This window comes from Nerophis ophidion, linkage group LG01, assembly GCF_033978795.1.
Source record: "Nerophis ophidion isolate RoL-2023_Sa linkage group LG01, RoL_Noph_v1.0, whole genome shotgun sequence".
Taxonomy (NCBI): Eukaryota; Metazoa; Chordata; class Actinopteri; order Syngnathiformes; family Syngnathidae; genus Nerophis; species Nerophis ophidion.
Genome location: NC_084611.1, coordinates 3,589,648 through 3,609,647, shown reverse-complemented (window position 1 = coordinate 3,609,647; position 20,000 = coordinate 3,589,648). Strand labels below are relative to the sequence as shown.

General features: G+C 38.7%; 1 protein-coding gene across 2 annotated transcripts in view; it reads right to left on the bottom strand.

Moving 5' to 3' along the window:
• Positions 1-18,190, bottom strand: part of LOC133549021 (disabled homolog 2-interacting protein-like) — a 47,789-nt gene extending 29,599 nt beyond the window's left edge. The window contains exons 1-5 of one of the 2 annotated variants that reach the window (XM_061894084.1): positions 18,089-18,190; positions 17,920-18,015; positions 4,969-5,113; positions 4,719-4,891; positions 1,102-1,373 (exon numbers count right to left, since the gene is read on the bottom strand). In XM_061894084.1, the coding sequence (XP_061750068.1) occupies positions 1,102-1,373; positions 4,719-4,891; positions 4,969-5,113; positions 17,920-17,933 (604 nt within the window). In that variant the 5' untranslated portion in view covers positions 17,934-18,015; positions 18,089-18,190. Of the gene's footprint in view, positions 1-1,101; positions 1,374-4,718; positions 4,892-4,968; positions 5,114-10,423; positions 10,562-17,919; positions 18,016-18,088 lie in introns of those variants that run through there. The other variant, XM_061894093.1, reaches the window with a different exon arrangement.
• Positions 18,191-20,000: the final 1,810 nt, after the last annotated feature.

Sequence of the window (20,000 nt, the reverse complement as noted above, 5' to 3'; positions counted from 1 at the left end):
GTAGTATTTGAAGTAGTATTTGAAATAATGAACTGAAGTAATATTTGAAGTAATGAACTCAAGTAGTATTTGAAGTATTGAACTAAAGTAGTATTTGAAGTATTGAACTAAAGTAGTATTTGAAGTAATGCTTGAAGTAATGAACTGAAGTAGTATATAAAGTAGCATTTGAAGTAATTAACTGAAGTAGTATTTGAAGTATTTAACTATAGTAGTATTTGAAGTATTGAACTAAAGTAGTATTTGAAGTATTGAACTTAAGTAGTATTTGAAGTAATACTTGAAGTAATGAACTGAAGTAGTATATAAAGTAGCATTTGAAGTAATTAACTGAAGTAGTATTTGAAGTATTTAACTAGAGTAGTATTTGAAGTATTGAACTGAAGTAGTATTTGAAGTAATGAACTGAAGTAGTATTTGAAGTAATTAACTGAAGTAGTATTTGAGGTATTGAACTAAAGTAGTATTTGAAGTAGTATTTGAAGTAATGAACTGAAGTAGTATTCGAAGTATTGAACTGAAGTAGTATTTGAAGTATTGAAGTAAAGTATTATTTGAAGTAATGAACTGAAGTAGTATTTGAAGTATTGAACTGAAGTAGTATTTGAAGTATTGAACTAAAGTAGTATTTGAAGTAATGAACTGAAGTAGTATTTGAAGTAATGAACTGAAGTAGTATTTGAAGTAATTAACTGAAGTAGTATTTGAGGTATTGAACTAAAGAAGTATTTGAAGTAGTATTTGAAGTAATGAACTGAAGTAGTATTCGAAGTATTGAACTGAAGTAGTATTTGAAGTATTGAAGTAAAGTATTATTTGAAGTAATGAACTGAAGTAGTATTTGAAGTATTGAACTGAAGTAGTATTTGAAGTATTGAACTAAAGAAGTATTTGAAGTAATGAACTGAAGTAGTATTTGAAGTATTGAAGTAAAGTATTATTTGAAGTAATGAACTGAAGTAGTATTTGAAGTAATGATCTGAAGTAGTATTTGAAGTATTGAACTAAAGTAGTATTTGAAGTAATGAACTGAAGTAGTATTTGAAGTATTGAAGTAAAGTAGTATTTGAAGTAGTATTTGCAGTAGTGGACTGGCCTCACCTCTGATGGTACTGGGCATGCTCACTGCGTACCACTTCTCCAGCAGCTGCCTCCCCGTCACCGTGACAACGGGGATGTTGACCAGGCCCACGTAGCTGCTCTTGTCCTTCTTCCTCTTCCTGTCCGTGTCCTTGTAGATGTGCAGCGTCACCGCGCTCACCGCCGGCACGCTGCTGAAGTCGAAGCGCTCGCCCCAGAAGATGTTGTCCGTCTTCATCTTGCAGGACGTGCGCGCGTACAGACTGTCGTCCAGGCACACCTCGCAGAAGTACCTGTCGCACACCACTACTTTTAGCCTCAATACTGGCGGAAATACACACAAGTACCTGTCACACACCACCACTTTTAGCCTAAATACACACAAGTACCTGTCACACAGCACTACTTTTAGCCTAAATACACACAAGTACCTGTCGCACAGCACTACTTTTAGCCTCAATACACACAAGTACCTGTCACACAGCACTACTTTTAGTCTAAATACACACAAGTACCTGTCACACAGCACTACTTTTAGCCTAAATACACACAAGTACCTGTCACACAGCACTACTTTTAGCCTAAATACACACAAGTACCTGTCACACAGCACTACTTTTAGCCTAAATACACTAAAGTACCTGCCGCACAGCACTACTTCTAGGCTGAATACACACAAGTACCTGTCACACAGCACTACTTTTAGCCTAAATACACACAAGTACCTGTCACACAGCACTACTTTTAGCCTCAATACACACAAGTACCTGTCACACAGCACTACTTTTAGCCTAAATACACACAAGTACCTGTCACACAGCACTACTTTTAGCCTCAATACACACAAGTACCTGTCGCACAGCACTACTTTTAGCCTAAATACACACAAGTACCTGTCACAAAGCACTACTTTTAGCCTAAATACACACAAGTACCTGTCGCACAGCACTACTTTTAGCCTAAATACACCCAAGTACCTGTCACACAGCACTACTTTTAGCCTAAATACACACAAGTACCTGTCACACAGAACTACTTTTAGCCTAAATACTGGCAGGAATACACACAAGTACCTGCCGCACAGCACTACTTCTAGGCTGAATACACACAAGTACCTGTCACACAGCACTACTTTTAGCCTAAATACACACAAGTACCTGTCACACAGCACTACTTTTAGCCTAAATACACCGAAGTACCTGTCACACAGCACTACTTTTAGCCTAAATACACCCAAGTACCCGTCACACAGCACTACTTTTAGCCTAAATACACACAAGTACCTGTCACACAGCACTACTTTTAGCCTAAATACACACAAGTACCTGTCACACAGCACTACTTTTAGCCTAAATACACACAAGTACCTGTCACACAGCACTACTTTTAGCCAAAATACACACAAGTACCTGTCACACAGCACTACTTTTAGCCTCAATACACACAAGTACCTGCCACACAGCACTACTTTTAGCCTAAATACACACAAGTACCTGTCACACAGCACTACTTTTAGCCTAAATACACACAAGTACCTGTCACACAGCACTACTTTTAGCCAAAATACACACAAGTACCTGTCACACAGCACTACTTTTAGCCTAAATACACACAAGTACCTGTCACACAGCACTACTCTTAGCCTAAATACACACAAGTACCTGTCACACAGCACTACTTTTAGCCTCAATACACACAAGTACCTGTCGCACAGCACTACTTTTAGCCTCAATACACACAAGTACCTGTCGCACACCACCACTTTTAGCCTCAATACACACAAGTACCTGTCACACAGCACCACTTTTAGCCTCAATACACACAAGTACCTGTCACACAGCACTACTTCTAGCCTAAATACACACAAGTACCTGTCACACAGCACTACTTTTAGCCTAAATACACACAAGTACCTGCCGCACAGCACTACTTTTAGCCTAAATACACACAAGTACCTGTCACACAGCACTACTTTTAGCCTCAATACACTCAAGTACCTGTCACACAGCACTCCTTTTAGCCTAAATACACTCAAGTACCTGTCACACAGCACTACTTTTAGCCTAAATACATACAAGTACCTGTCACACAGCACTACTTTTAGCCAAAATACACACAAGTACCTGTCGCACAGCACTACTTTTAGCTTAAATACACACAAGTACCTGTCGCACAGCACTACTTTTAGCCTAAATACACCCAAGTACCTGTCACACAGCACTACTTTTAGCCTAAATACACCGAAGTACCTGTCACACAGCACTACTTTTAGCCTAAATACACCCAAGTACCCGTCACACAGCACTACTTTTAGCCTAAATACACACAAGTACCTGTCACACAGCACTACTTTTAGCCTAAATACACACAAGTACCTGTCACACAGCACTACTTTTAGCCTAAATACACACAAGTACCTGTCACACAGCACTACTTTTAGCCTAAATACACACAAGTACCTGTCACACAGCACCACTTTTAGCCTCAATACACACAAGTACCTGTCACACAGCACTACTTTTAGCCTCAATACACACAAGTACCTGTCACACAGCACTACTTTTAGCCTAAATACACACAAGTACCTGTCACACAGCACTACTTTTAGCCTCAATACACACAAGTACCTGTCACACAGCACTACTTCTAGCCTAAATACACACAAGTACCTGTCACACAGCACTACTTTTAGCCTAAATACACACAAGTACCTGTCACACAGCACTACTTTTAGCCTCAATACACACAAGTACCTGTCACACAGCACTACTTCTAGCCTAAATACACACAAGTACCTGTCACACAGCACTACTTTTAGCCTAAATACACACAAGTACCTGTCACACAGCACTACTTTTAGCCTCAATACACACAAGTACCTGTCACACAGCACTACTTCTAGCCTAAATACACACAAGTACCTGTCACACAGCACTACTTTTAGCCTAAATACACACAAGTACCTGTCACACAGCACTACTTTTAGCCTCAATACACACAAGTACCTGTCACACAGCACTACTTCTAGCCTAAATACACACAAGTACCTGTCACACAGCACTACTTTTAGCCTAAATACACACAAGTACCTGTCACACAGCACTACTTTTAGCCTCAATACACACAAGTACCTGTCACACAGCACTACTTTTAGCCTAAATACACACAAGTACCTGTCACACAGCACTACTTTTAGCCAAAATACACACAAGTACCTGTCACACAGCACTACTTTTAGCCTCAATACACACAAGTACCTGTCACACAGCACTACTTTTAGCCTAAATACACACAAGTACCTGTCACACAGCACTACTTTTAGCCTCAATACACACAAGTACCTGTCACACAGCACTACTTTTAGCCTAAATACACACAAGTACCTGTCACACAGCACTACTTTCAGCCTAAATACACACAAGTACCTGTCGCACACCACCACTTTTAGCCTCAATACACACAAGTACCTGCCACACAGCACTACTTTTAGCCTAAATACACACAAGTACCTGCCACACAGCACTACTTTTAGCCTAAATACACACAAGTACCTGTCACACAGCACTACTTTTAGCCTAAATACACACAAGTACCTGTCACACACCACTATTTCTAGACTGAATAGGTGAGTACTTGACCTCTTCTTGGCGGGCAGGTCTTTGGCCTCGATGACCCAGAGCGTGAGGAGGTTCTCCACCCGCCTGCTGTTGTCCTTGTTGGGCTGCACCGCCCTCCTCAGGTTCTCCATCCACTTGTCTCGCTCCGCCGCCGAGCGACAGGAGAAACACTTGGTCCCCGTGGAGGTGGTTACCTAGGCGACCACAGGTGCAAAGGCCAGGTGACACACCTGGGGGGAGTTGGTGCACAGGTGCGGCGGGTGTGGCGCACCTCAAAGCAGAAGTCCTGGCCCAGCAGCGACGAATGGACCGGCTTGATGATCACCGATTGGTCCATCTTCAGCTCCAAGGAGGCCACGCCCCCTGCGCCTAAGAGTGACTCCTGGCTGCCGCAGCGCAGTCGCCGCATCACCCGCCTGCAACACCACAACCACCACCTGTTGGAGCTGCACTTTACATCACCCGCCTGCAACACCACAACCACCAACTGTTGGAGCTGCACTTTTGCACAACACACGCTTGCTAGCAAAAATGGTTACCCAGATAGCGACATTAGCATCTACTTTCTTCTGTCCCTAATGAACCTTTGTTAGCATAAAAACCTTGACAGCAAAAAACGTATGCTGCAAGATAGCTACCTAGGTAGCGATGTTAGCATCTTTGCAAACTACATTTTGTTCCTTTTGTCCTAAAACCGAGTCCTTATGAACATTTGTTGGCTAATTTGTGGATCATTCAAAAACCAATCAATCAATCAATGTTTATTTATATAGCCCCAAATCACAAATGTCTCAAAGGACTGCACAAATCATTCATAGAAAGCACCTCAAACGATTTATATTTATTATTTAAGTTAGGACTAAATTTAAAGTTTTCGTTGTATATTAGTGCGGCCCCCCCCTCCCCTTTTAAGGGGACGGGCAATATGCGCATTCGTAGGGGACGGGCAATATGCGCATTTGTATAGTTAGGAGGAGATGCCTCATTTATCGCAAAAAAGTCGTCCTTGACCAAAACATAATCATGCTAGCAAAAATGGTTACCCGGATAGCCACATTAGCATCTAGTTTCTTCTGTCCCCAAGCTAAGTCCTAATGAACCTTTGTTAGCATAAAACCTTAACCAAAACACAAGTGTGCTAACAAGATGGCTACCTAGGTAGCGATGTTAGCATCCAGATTCTTCCGTCCCAAAGCTAAGTCCTAATGAACTTTTGTTAGCATAAAAACCTTGACAGCAAAAAACTCGTGCAAGCAAGATATTTACCTATGTAGCAATGTTAGCATCTTTGCAAACTACATTTTGTTTACTTTTGTCCTAAAACCGAGGACCTACGTTTTGGTTCTTCTGTCTCAAAGCTAAGTCCTCATAAACCTTTGTTAGCAAGCTTGTTGCTCACTCGAAAGCCTTGACCGCGACAAACTCTTGCTAGCAATTGTACAACAATGTTAGCATCTTTGCAAAGTACATTTTGTTTCTTCTGTCCCAAAGCAAAGTCTTTAACTTTTGTTAGCAAACTTGTGGCTCATTCAAAAGCCTTGATGGCGACAAACTCTTGCTAGCAATGTGGCTACCTAAATAACCGTGTTAGCACCTTTGTAAACTATATTTTGTTTCTTCTGTCCCAATAAATACTGATAAAATTGAGGAATGCTCATCAAACACTTATTTGGAGCATCCCACAGGTGTGCAGGCTAATTGGGAACAGGTGGGTGCCATGATTGGGTATAAAAACAGCTTCCCAAAAAAATACTCAGTCTTTCACAAGAAAGGATGGGGCGAGGTACACCCCTTTGTCCACAACTGCGTGAGCAAATAGTCAAACAGTTTAAGAACAACCTTTCTCAAAGTGACATTGCAAGAAATTTAGGGATTTCAACATCTACGCTCCATAATGTCATCAAAAGTTTCAGAGAATCTGGAGAAATCACTCCACGTAAACGGCCGGAAACCAACATTGAATGACCGTGACCTTCCATCCCTCAAACAGCACTGTATCAAAAACAGACATCAATCTCGAAAGGATATCACCACATGGGCTCAGGAACACTTCATAAAACCACTGCCACTAAATACAGTTGGTTGCTACATCTGTAAGTGCAAGTTAAAGCTCTACTATGCAAAGCCAAAGCCATTTATCAACAACACCCAAAAACGATGCCGGCTTCTCTGGGCCTGAGCTCATCTAAGATGGACTGATGCAAAGTGGAAAAGTGTTCTGTGGTCTGACGAGTCCACATTTCAGATTATATTTGGAAACTATGGACGTGGTGTCTTCTGGAACAAAGAGGAAAATAACCATTCAGATTGTTATAGACGCAAAGTGTAAAAGCCAGCATGTGTGATGGTATGGGGGTGCATTAGTGCCCAAGGCATGGGTAACTTACACATGTGTGATGGTATGGGGGTGTATTAGTGAACAAGGCATGGGTAACTTACACATCTGTGAAGGCACCATTAATGCTGAAAGGTACATACAGGTTTTGGAGCAACATATGTTGTCATCCAAGCAACTTTATCATGGACGCCCCTGCTTATTTCAGCAAGACAATGCCAAGCCACGTGTTACAACAGCGTGGCTTCGTAGTAGAAGAGTGCGGGTACTTTCCTGGCCCGCCTGCAGTCCAGACCTGTCTCCCATGGAAAATGTGTGAAGCGTAAAATAGGACAGCGGAGACCCCGGACTGTTGAAGGACTGAAGCTCTACATAAAACAAGAATGGGAAAGAATTCCACTTTCAAAGCTTCAACAATTAGTTTCCTCAGTTCCCAAACGTTTATTGAGTGTTGTTAAAAGAAAAGGTGATGTAACACAGTGGTGAACATGCCCTTTCCCAACTACTTTGGCACCTGTTGCAGCCATGAAATTCAAAGTTTATGAGTTTGAACATGAAATATGTTGTCTTTGTAGCATATTCAACTGAATATGGCTTGAAAAGGATTTGCAAATCATTGTATTCTGTTTATATTTACATCTAACACCATTTCCCAACTCATATGGAAACAGGGTTTGTATAATAAAAGTTAGTTTAGCAGGTTTAAAAATGTTCACTTTATATTCCTCAAACTACTTTGCAAATTAAATTTGGGAAGGTGCTTTAAAATTGGTTTCTAAAACACATGTATTATTAAACACATATAAATATTATAAAACAAATATATATTATTAAACACATATATATAAAAATATATATATAAATATATATATATATTATAAAACACATATATATTATAAACACATATTATAAAACATATATATATTATAAAACATATATATATATTATAAAACACATATATAATATAAAACACATATATATTATATATAATATATATTATAAAACACATATATATATTATAAAACGAATACATATTATAGAACAAATATATATTATAAAACATATATATATTATAAAACATATATATATATTATAAAACACATATATAATATAAAACACATATATATTATAAAACACATATATATTATAAAACACATATATAATATAAAACACATATATATATTATAAAACACATATATAATATAAAACACATATATATTATAAAACACATATATTATAAAACACATATATATATTATAAAACGAATACATATTATAGAACAAATATATATTATAAAACATATATATATTATAAAACATATATATATATTATAAAACACATATATAATATAAAACACATATATATTATAAAACACATATATAATATAAAACACATATATATATTATAAAACACATATATAATATAAAACACATATATATTATAAAACACATATATAATATAAAACACATATATATATTATAAAACACATATATAATATAAAACACATATATATTATAAAACACATATATATTATAAAACACATATATATTATAAAACACATATATATTATAAAACACATATATAATATAAAACACATATATATTATAAAACACATATATTATAAAACACATATATATATTATAAAACGAATACATATTATAGAACAAATATATATTATAAAACATATATATATTATAAAACATATATATATTATAAAACACATATATAATATAAAACACATATATATTATAAAACACATATATATTATAAAACACATATATAATATAAAACACATATATATTATAAAACACATATATATTATAAAACACATATATATTATAAAACACATATATAATATAAAACACATATATAATATAAAACACATATATAATATAAAACACATATATATATTATAAAACACATATATAATATAAAACACATATATATATTATAAAACACATATATATTATAAAACACATATATATTATAAAACACATATATATTATAAAACACATATATAATATAAAACACATATATATATTATAAAACACATATATATTATAAAACACATATATATTATAAAACACATATATATTATAAAACACATATATAATATAAAACACATATATATATTATAAAACACATATATATTATAAAACACATATATATATTATAAAACACATATATAATATAAAACACATATATATATTATAAAACACATATATATTATAAAACACATATATATTATAAAACACATATATATATTATAAAACACATATATAATATAAAACACATATATATATTATAAAACACATATATAATATAAAACACATATATATTATAAACATATATATCATAAACACATATATTATAAACACATATATTATAAAACACATATATATTATAAAACACATATATATTATAAACATATATATATTATAAAACACATATATATTATAAAACATATATATTATAAACATATATATCATAAACACATATATTATAAACACATATATTATAAAACAAATATATATTATAAAACACATATATATATTATAAAACACATATATATATTATAAAACACATATATATTATAAAACACATATATATTATAAAACACATATATATATTATAAAACACATATATATATTATAAAACACATATATATATTATAAAACACATATTATAAAACACATTATATACGCCACCACAGCTTTAATCAAGTACCCGCTACTTGATTTTTGTACAAAAAAAGAAATTAAAGGCCGACTTATTTGTAATCAATCGCCCTTAATTTGTCGTGCTTATCGTCCCACATTCTGTGAGTCTCATCTTTTTGGGGCTTGGCAGAACAGCAGCTTTCATGCTAGCAAACAGGCTAATATAGCAAACACAGTCATTGAAAATGTGGCTGAATAATCGCTCAGTAAACTGTGGCCTTTGTACATGGACGGTTTTACACACACACACACACACACACACACACACACACACACACACACACACACACGCACACACGCACACACGCACACGCATACACACACACACGCATACACACGCACACACACGCGCACACACACACGCGCACACACCTGACATGGCCACGCATGCTTTTAGGCATGATGCTGAGCCGCTGGTTATTTGTTGCCATGGTTACAAGGATGTATTGGCAAATGCTCCTGAGAGTCCTCCTGATGGTTTTAAAGTCAACCCTGGAGGACAATGTGTGTGGCGTAGCTGATGCTAGGCGCCCATCTAGCTTGATGAAGACTAGCACGCACACACACACACACACACACACACACACACACACACACACACACACACACACACACACACACACACACTGCAGATGTCTATAGAAAGAAGACAAAGGAGAAGAAATACTCACAGAGCATCTTGTGTGAGGAAGAGGAGGAAGAGGATGAGGAGGTTTACACATCCATGCTCCTCTTAAGCAGCACACAGGAGGAGACGAAGACCCAAAACCTGCTGATCCTGTCTGTCTATCTGTCTGTCTGTCTGTCTGCCCGTGTGTGTGTGTGTGTGTGTGTCCTAGCTACTGATGCTACATGCTCCAGCAGTGGCCCCTCCCATCAGGGATGCTGCCCTACTTCCTCTCCTCCATCTTCCAAACACTGCAGCTGCTTAGCAAGGACACACTATGAGGACATTTACACACACTATGAGGACATTTACACACACTATAAGGACACTTACACACACTATGAGGACATTTACACACACTATGAGGACATTTACACACACTATAAGGACACTTACACACACTATGATGATATTTACACACACTATGAGGACATTTACACACACTATGAGGACATTTACACACACTATAAGGACATTTACACACACTATGAGGACATTTACACACACTATAAGGACATTTACACACACTATGAGGACATTTACACACACTATAAGGACACTTACACACACTATGTGGACATTTACACACACTATTAGGACACTTACACACACTATGAGGACATTTACACACTGTAAGGACATTTACACACACTATAAGGACATTTACACACACTATAAGGACATTTACACACACTATGAGGACATTTACACACACTATGTGGACATTTACACACACTATAAGGACATTTACACACACTATAAGGACATTTACACACACTATGAGGACATTTACACACTGTAAGGACATTTACACACACTATAAAGACATTTACACACACTATGAGGACATTTACACACACTATAAGGACACTTACACACACTATAAGGACCCTTAAACACACTATGAGGACATTTACACACTGTAAGGACATTTACACACACTATAAGGACATTTACACACACTATGATGACATTTACACACACTATAAGGACACTTACACACACTATAAGGACATTTACACACACTATAAGGACATTTACACACACTATGAGGACATTTACACACTGTAAGGACATTTACACACACTATAAGGACATTTACACACACTATGATGACATTTACACACACTATAAGGACACTTACACACACTATAAGGACATTTACACACACTATAAGGACATTTACACACACTATGAGGACATTTACACACTGTAAGGACATTTACACACACTATAAGGACATTTACACACACTATGATGACATTTACACACACTATAAGGACACTTACACACACTATAAGGACATTTACACACACTATAAGGACATTTACACACACTATGAGGACATTTACACACTGTAAGGACATTTACACACACTATAAGGACATTTACACACACTATGATGACATTTACACACACTATAAGGACACTTACACACACTATAAGGACATTTACACACACTATAAGGACATTTACACACACTATGATGACATTTACACACACTATAAGGACATTTACACACACTATGAGGACATTTACACACACTATAAGGACACTTACACACACTATGTGGACATTTACACACACTATAAGGACACTTACACACACTATAAGGACACTTACACACACTATAAGGACATTTACACACACTATGAGGACATTTGCACACTGTAAGGACATTTACACACACTATAAGGACATTTACACACACTATGATGACATTTACACACACTATAAGGACACTTACACACACTATAAGGACATTTACACACACTATGAGGACATTTACACACTGTAAGGACATTTACACACACTATAAGGACATTTACACACACTATAAGGACATTTACACACTATAAGGACATTTACACACACTATAAGGACGTTTACACACACTATAAGGACATTTACACACACTATGAGGACATTTACACACTGTAAGGACATTTACACACACTATAAGGACATTTACACACACTATGAGGACATTTACACACACTGTGAGGACATTTACACACACTATGAGGACATTTACACACACTGTGAGGACATTTACACACACTATGATGACATTTACACACACTATAAGGACACTTACACACACTATGTGGACATTTACACACACTATGATGACATTTACACACACTATAAGGACACTTACACACACTATAAGGACATTTACACACACTATGAGGACATTTACACACACTATGTGGACATTTACACACACTATGATGACATTTACACACACTATAAGGACACTTACACACACTATGTGGACATTTACACACACTATGATGACATTTACACACACTATAAGGACACTTACACACACTATGTGGACATTTACACACACTATGATGACATTTACACACTATAAGGACATTTACACACACTGAAAGGACATTTACACACACTATGATGACATTTACACACTATAAGGACATTTACACACACTGAAAGGACATTTAGACACACTATGAGGACATTTACACACACTGTGAGGACATTTACACACACTGTGAGGACATTTACACACACTATGGGGACATTTACACATACTATGATGACATTTACACACACTGTGAGGACATTTACACACACTGTGAGGACATTTACACACACTGTGAGGACATTTACACACACTGAGGACATTTACACACACTATGATGACATTTACACACACTATAAGGACACTTACACACACTATGTGGACATTTACACACACTATAAGGACATTTACACACACTAAAAAGGACATTTACACATACTATGAGGACATTTACACACACTATGAGGACATTTACACACACTATTAGTACATTTACACACACTATGAGGACATTTACACACACTATAAGGACATTTACACACACTATTAGGACATTTACACACAATATAAGGACATTTACACACACTAAAAAGGACATTTACACATACTATGAGGACATTTACACACACTATAAGGACATTTCCACACACTATGAGGACATTTACACACACTATGAGGACATTTACACACACTATAAGGACATTTACACACACTATTAGGACATTTACACACAATATAAGGACATTTACACACACTAAAAAGGACATTTACACATACTATGAGGACATTTACACACACTATGAGGACATTTACACACACTATAAGGACATTTACACACACTATTAGGACATTTACACACACTAAAAAGGACATTTACACATACTAAAAAGGACATTTACACATACTATGAGGACATTTCCACACACTATAAGGACATTTACACACACTATGAGGACATTTACACACACTATGAGGACATTTACACACACTATGAGGACATTTACACACACTATGAGGACATTTACACACACTATGAGGACATTTACATACACTATAAGGACATTTACACACACTATGATGACATTTACACACACTATGAGGACATTTACACACACTATGATGACATTTACACACACTATAAGGACATTTCCACACACTATAAGGACATTTACACACACTATGAGGACATTTACACACACTATGAGGACATTTACACACACTATGAGGACATTTACACACACTATGAGGACATTTACACACACTATGAGGACATTTACATACACTATAAGGACATTTACACACACTATGATGACATTTACACACACTATGAGGACATTTACACACACTATGATGACATTTACACACACTATGAGGACATTTACACACACTATGATGACATTTACACACACTATAAGGACATTTACACACACTGAAAGGACATTTACACACACTATGATGACATTTACACACTATAAGGACATTTACACACACTGAAAGGACATTTACACACACTATGAGGACATTTTCACACACTATGAGGACATTTACACACACTATGAGGACATTTACACACACTATAAGGACATTTACACACACTATAAGGACACTTATACACACTATGAGGACATTTACACACACTATAAGGACATTTACACACAACTGTGAGGACATTTACACACACTATAAGGACATTTACACACACTATGAGGACATTTACACACACTATAAGGACATTTACACACACTGTGAGGACATTTACACACACTATAAGGACATTTACACACACTGTGAGGACATTTACACACACTATGAGGACATTTACACACACTATAAGGACATTTACACACACTGTGAGGACATTTACAACACACTATAAGGACATTTACACACACTATAAGGACATTTACACACACTATGAGGACATTTACACACACTATGAGGACATTTACACACACTGTGAGGAACATTTACACTGAAAATCCCAAGCAGAACTGAAATTTGAACTGTTAGCACACCAGTCAAATGGAGCCAAAATAACACATTATATGATTGTATATTTGCAAAATTTGCTAAAAAAACTAACAAAAAACAACTAGTAAAACCTAGCATGTTAATGCTAGCATGCATCAAGTGATAATGAATTTGACTGAGGAGTACACCAGCAAAATTAGAAACAAAATGTTAGCTTTTTTTGCATTATTATTTGCATTCTGTCAATTGAAATGTGTAAAAGAAGAAAATAATGTACTCTGAGGTGCATAACTGCAAAATTAGCTAAAAAACTAGCATTCTGATCTTAGCATGCTAACATTAACAAGGAGCATTTTGACTTTGGTTTGAATTGGTTGATGTTTTTTTGCTCATAAAAGTAAATAGTCCAAATGTCCCGAGTAAGTTAAAATGTTTCGAACTATTATGTGCAAGAATGCGAGTGTGAATGTTGTCTGTCTATCCGTGTTGGCCCTGCAATGAAGTGGCGACTTGTCCAGGGTGTACCTCCGCCTTCCGCCCGATTTGTAGCTGAGATAGGCGCCAGCGTCCCCCCGCGACCCCGAAAGGGAATAAGCGGTAGGAAATGGATGGATGGATGGATAGTTAAAAAGCAAAATGGGTGGAAAAAAAAGTGGGAATTTTTTCAAGTTAAAAACTACAAACCTCGTTTCCATATGAGTTGGGAAATGGTGTTAGATGTAAATATTAAACAGAATACAATGATTTGCAAATCCTTTTCAAGCCATATTCAGTTGAATATGCTACAAAGACAACATATTTCATGTTCAAAACTCATAAACTTTGAATTTCATGGCTGCAACAGGTGCCAAAGTAGTTGGGAAAGGGGCATGTTCACCACTGTGTTACATCACCTTTTCTTTTAACAACACTCAATAAACGTTTGGGAACTGAGGAAACTAATTGTTGAAGCTTTGAAAGTGGAATTCTTTCCCATTTCTTGTTTTTATGTAGAGCTTCAGTCCTTCAACAGTCCGGGGTCTCCGCTGTCCTATTTTACGCTTCATAATGCGCCACACATTTTCCATGGGCCAGGAATGTACCCGCACTCTTTTTTTTACAAAGCCACGCTGTTGTAACACGTGCTGAATGTGGCTTGGCATTGTCTTACTGAAATAAGCAGGGGCGTCTCTGCTTAGATGGCAGCATATGTTGTTCCAAAACCTGTATGTACCTTTCAGCATTAATGGTGCCTTCACAGATGTGTAAGTTACCCATGCCTTGGACACTAATACACCCCCCATTACCATCACACATGCTGGCTTTTTACACTTTGCGTCGATAACAGTCTGGATGGTTCGCTTCCCCTTTGGTTCGGATGACACAATGTCGAATATTTCCAAAAACAGTTTGAAATGTGGACTCGTCAGACCACAGAACACTTTTCCACTTTGCATCAGTCCATCTTAGATGAGCTCGGGCCCAGAGAAGCCGGCGGCGTTTCTGGGTGTTGTTGATAAATGGCTTTCCGTTTGCATAGTAGAGCTTTAACTTGCACTTACAGATGTAGCGACCAACTGTATTTAGTGACAGTGGTTTTATGAAGTGTTCCTGTGCCCATGTGGTGATATCCTTTAGAGCTTGATGTCGGTTTTTGATACCGTGCCGTCTGAGGGATGGAAGGTCACGGTCATTCAATGTTGGTTTCCGGCCATGCTGCTTACGTGGAGTGATTTTCTCCAGATTCTCTGAACCTTTTGATGATATTATGGAGTGTAGATGTTGAAATCCCTACATTTCTTGCAATTGCACTTTGAGAAAGGTTGTTCTTAAACTGTTTTGACTATTTGCTCACGCAGTTTGTGGACAAAGGGGTGTACCTCGCCCCATCCTTTCTTGTGAAAGACTGAGCATTTTTTTCGGGAAGCTGTTTTTATACCCAATCATGGCACCCACCTGTTGCCAATTAGCCTGCACACCTGTGGGATGTTCCAAATAAGTGTTTGATGAGCACTCCTCAACTTTTTTTCAGTATTTATTGCCACCTTTCCCAACTTCTTTATCATGTGTTGCTGGCATCTAAAGTTAAAAGGATTTGCAAATCATTGTATTCTGTTTATATTTACATCAAACACAATTTCCCAACTCATATGGAAACGGGGTTTGTGGTTGAAAGTCCAGGATGATTGACGTGTGTGAAGTTGTGTGGCGTACACGCCATCCTAACTTGTGTTGTGTGGCGTCCACGCCATCCTAACTTGTGTTGTGTGGCGTACACGCCATCCTAACTTGTGTTGTGTGGCGTCCACGCCATCCTAACTTGTGTTGTGTGGCGTCCACGCCATCCTAACTCGTGTTGTGTACACGCCATCCTAACTTGTGTTGTGTACACGCCATCCTAACTTGTGTTGTGTACACGCCATCCTAACTTGTGTGGTGTACACGCCATCCTAACTTGTGTTGTGTACACGCCATCCTAACTTGTGTTGTGTGGTGTACACGCCATCCTAACTTGTGTTGTGTGGCGTACACGCCATCCTAACTTGTGTTGTGTGGCGTACACGCCATCCTAACTTTGTGTTGTGTGGCGTCCACGCCATCCTAACTTGTGTTGTGTGGCGTCCACGCCATCCTAACTTGTGTTGTGTGGCGTCCACGCCATCCTAACTTGTGTTGTGTGGCGTCCACGCCATCCTAACTTGTGTTGTGTGGCGTCCACGCCATCCTAACTTGTGTTGTGTGGCGTACACGCCATCCTAACTTGTGTTGTGTGGCGTCCACGCCATCCTAAACTTGTGTTGTGTGGCGTCCACGCCATCCTAACTTGTGTTGTGTGGCGTCCACGCCATCCTAAACTTGTGTGTTGTGTGGCGTACACGCCATCCTAACTTGTGTTGTGTGGCGTACACGCCATCCTAACTCGTGTTGTGTACACGCCATCCTAACTTGTGTTGTGTACACGCCATCCTAACTTGTGTTGTGTACACGCCATCCTAACTTGTGTTGTGTGGTGTACACGCCATCCTAACTTGTGTTGTGTGGTGTACACGCCATCCTAACTTGTGTGGTGTACACGCCATCCTAACTTGTGTTGTGTACACGCCATCCTAACTTGTGTTGTGTGGCGTACACGCCATCCCAACTTGTGTTGTGTGGCGTACACGCCATCCTAACTTGTGTTGTGTGGCGTACACATGTGAGTCAGGTGTGTGAGTCACCTGTTGTCGGCCATGTTGAGGCTGCTCTGGCGAAACACTTTGGGATGGGAGCGAGTTTCTCCGAAGAGACTGCTTCAGCGTCCTGGACAGGAAGCCCTGCGCAGTCGAAGGTAACGTTGGCGGACTTTTGTGTAAAACTTAGCAAAAAAAAAAAAAAACCTGTCCTCACCGTCACTTTGGCGCCGGGTGTGTCCAAGGCGGCGCTGCTGAGCACGCTCCCTCGCCACGCTGCACGGTCGGCAAGAGACGGGCCGCCATGTTGGCGCCAGGCTGACCCAGAGAGAGACTGATGTTAGCATATGACAGATAAGAGTCCCGTTCAAGAGTGGACGTACTAGAGATGCGCCGTTTGCGGTCTAATCGCGGATAAACCGCGGGTCGGGGCGGGTGACATGACGAAAAAAATAGATTTTAATTAGATTCGGGCGGGTGGCGGTTGAACCACCCGGAAATATTTGACATACATGGTTCTGGGATCCTTTACCATTCAAAGAGCCATTTTAGACCCGTGTCACAAAGCGAAGAAGACGCTAATGTGAAGTGAAGTGAAGAATTATATTTATATAGCGCTTTTTTCTCTAGTGACTCAAAGCGCTTTTACATAGTGAAACCCAATATCTAAGTTACATTTAAAGCAGTGTGGGTGGCACTGGGAGCAGGTGGGTAAAGTGTCTTGCCCAAGGACACAACGGCAGTGACTAAGATGGCGGAAGCGGGAATCGAACCTGCAACCCTCAAGTTGCTGGCACGGCCGCTCTTACCGACCGAGCTAGAATCCCCCAGATAATAAGAATTAGGGCGTGCTATGAAGCCATTGGCTTTGTCGCCTACTACAACATGTACGATCTGCTTGTTAGTTCCAGCATCATGTTGTGTGTGGTTTCCGCAGGCAACACGCACACGACCGCAAGGCATACTGGGTGACACAGAGTACACTAATGGTTTGTGATATAAACAATTTCAACACTCTTAGTAATATGCGCCACGCTGTGAAGCCACACCAAACAAGAATGACAAACACATTTCGGCAGAACATCCTGCCAGTAACACAACATAAACGCATAGCTCGGTTGGTAGAGTGGCCGTGCCAGCAACTTGAGAGATGCAGGTTCGATTCCCGCTTGTGCCATCCTAGTTACTGCCGTTGTGTCCTTGGGCAAGACACTTTACCCACCTGCTCCCAGTGCCACCCACACTGGTTTAAATGTAACTTAGATATTGGGGTGTCACTATGTAAAGCGCTTTGAGTCACTTGAGAAAAGTGCTATATAAATATAATTCACAAATATAATCAACAACACAACAAATACCCAGAATCCTTTGTATCCATGACAAAACCGGACTATTTTATACACCCCGTTAGCAGCAAAACCCCGCCTCCCCCGCGCGTCGGTAAGGTGGACGGGGTTGGGGAGGCGGGGGTGTAAAATATATTCAGGAAGTGTCACGGATACAAAGGATTCTGGATCCGCTTTGAAACTGAACTCTCGCGGCTGTGTTGGAGCCACTATGGATTGAACTTTCACAGTATCATGTTAGACCCGCTCCACATCCATTGCTTTCGGTCCCCTAGAGGGCGGGGGTTGCCCACATCTGAGGTCCTCTCCAAGGTTTCTCATAGTCAGCATTGTCACTTGGCGTCCCACTGGATGTGAATTCTCCCTGCCCACTGGGTGTGAGTTTTCCTTGCCCTTTTGTGGGTTCTTCCGAGGATGTTGTAGTCGTAATGATTTGTGCAGTCCTTTGAGACATTTGTGATTTGGGGCTATATAAATAAACATTGATTGATTGATTTGTTGTGTTGCGTTTATGTTGTGTTACTGGGAGGATGTTCTCCCGAAATGTGTTTGTCAATCTTGCTGGGTGTGGCTTCACAGCGTGGCGCATATTAGTAAGTGTTAAAGTTGTTTATATCACAACCCTCAGTGTACTCTGTATCACCCAGTATGCCTTTCAATCTTGCACGTGTGATTACGGAAGCTGCACACAACATGTTGCCAGGACCAACAATCGGTTTGTACATGTTGTAGAAGGTGTCTAAGGCAATGGCTTCGCAGCACGCCCACATTCTTGTCACCAGG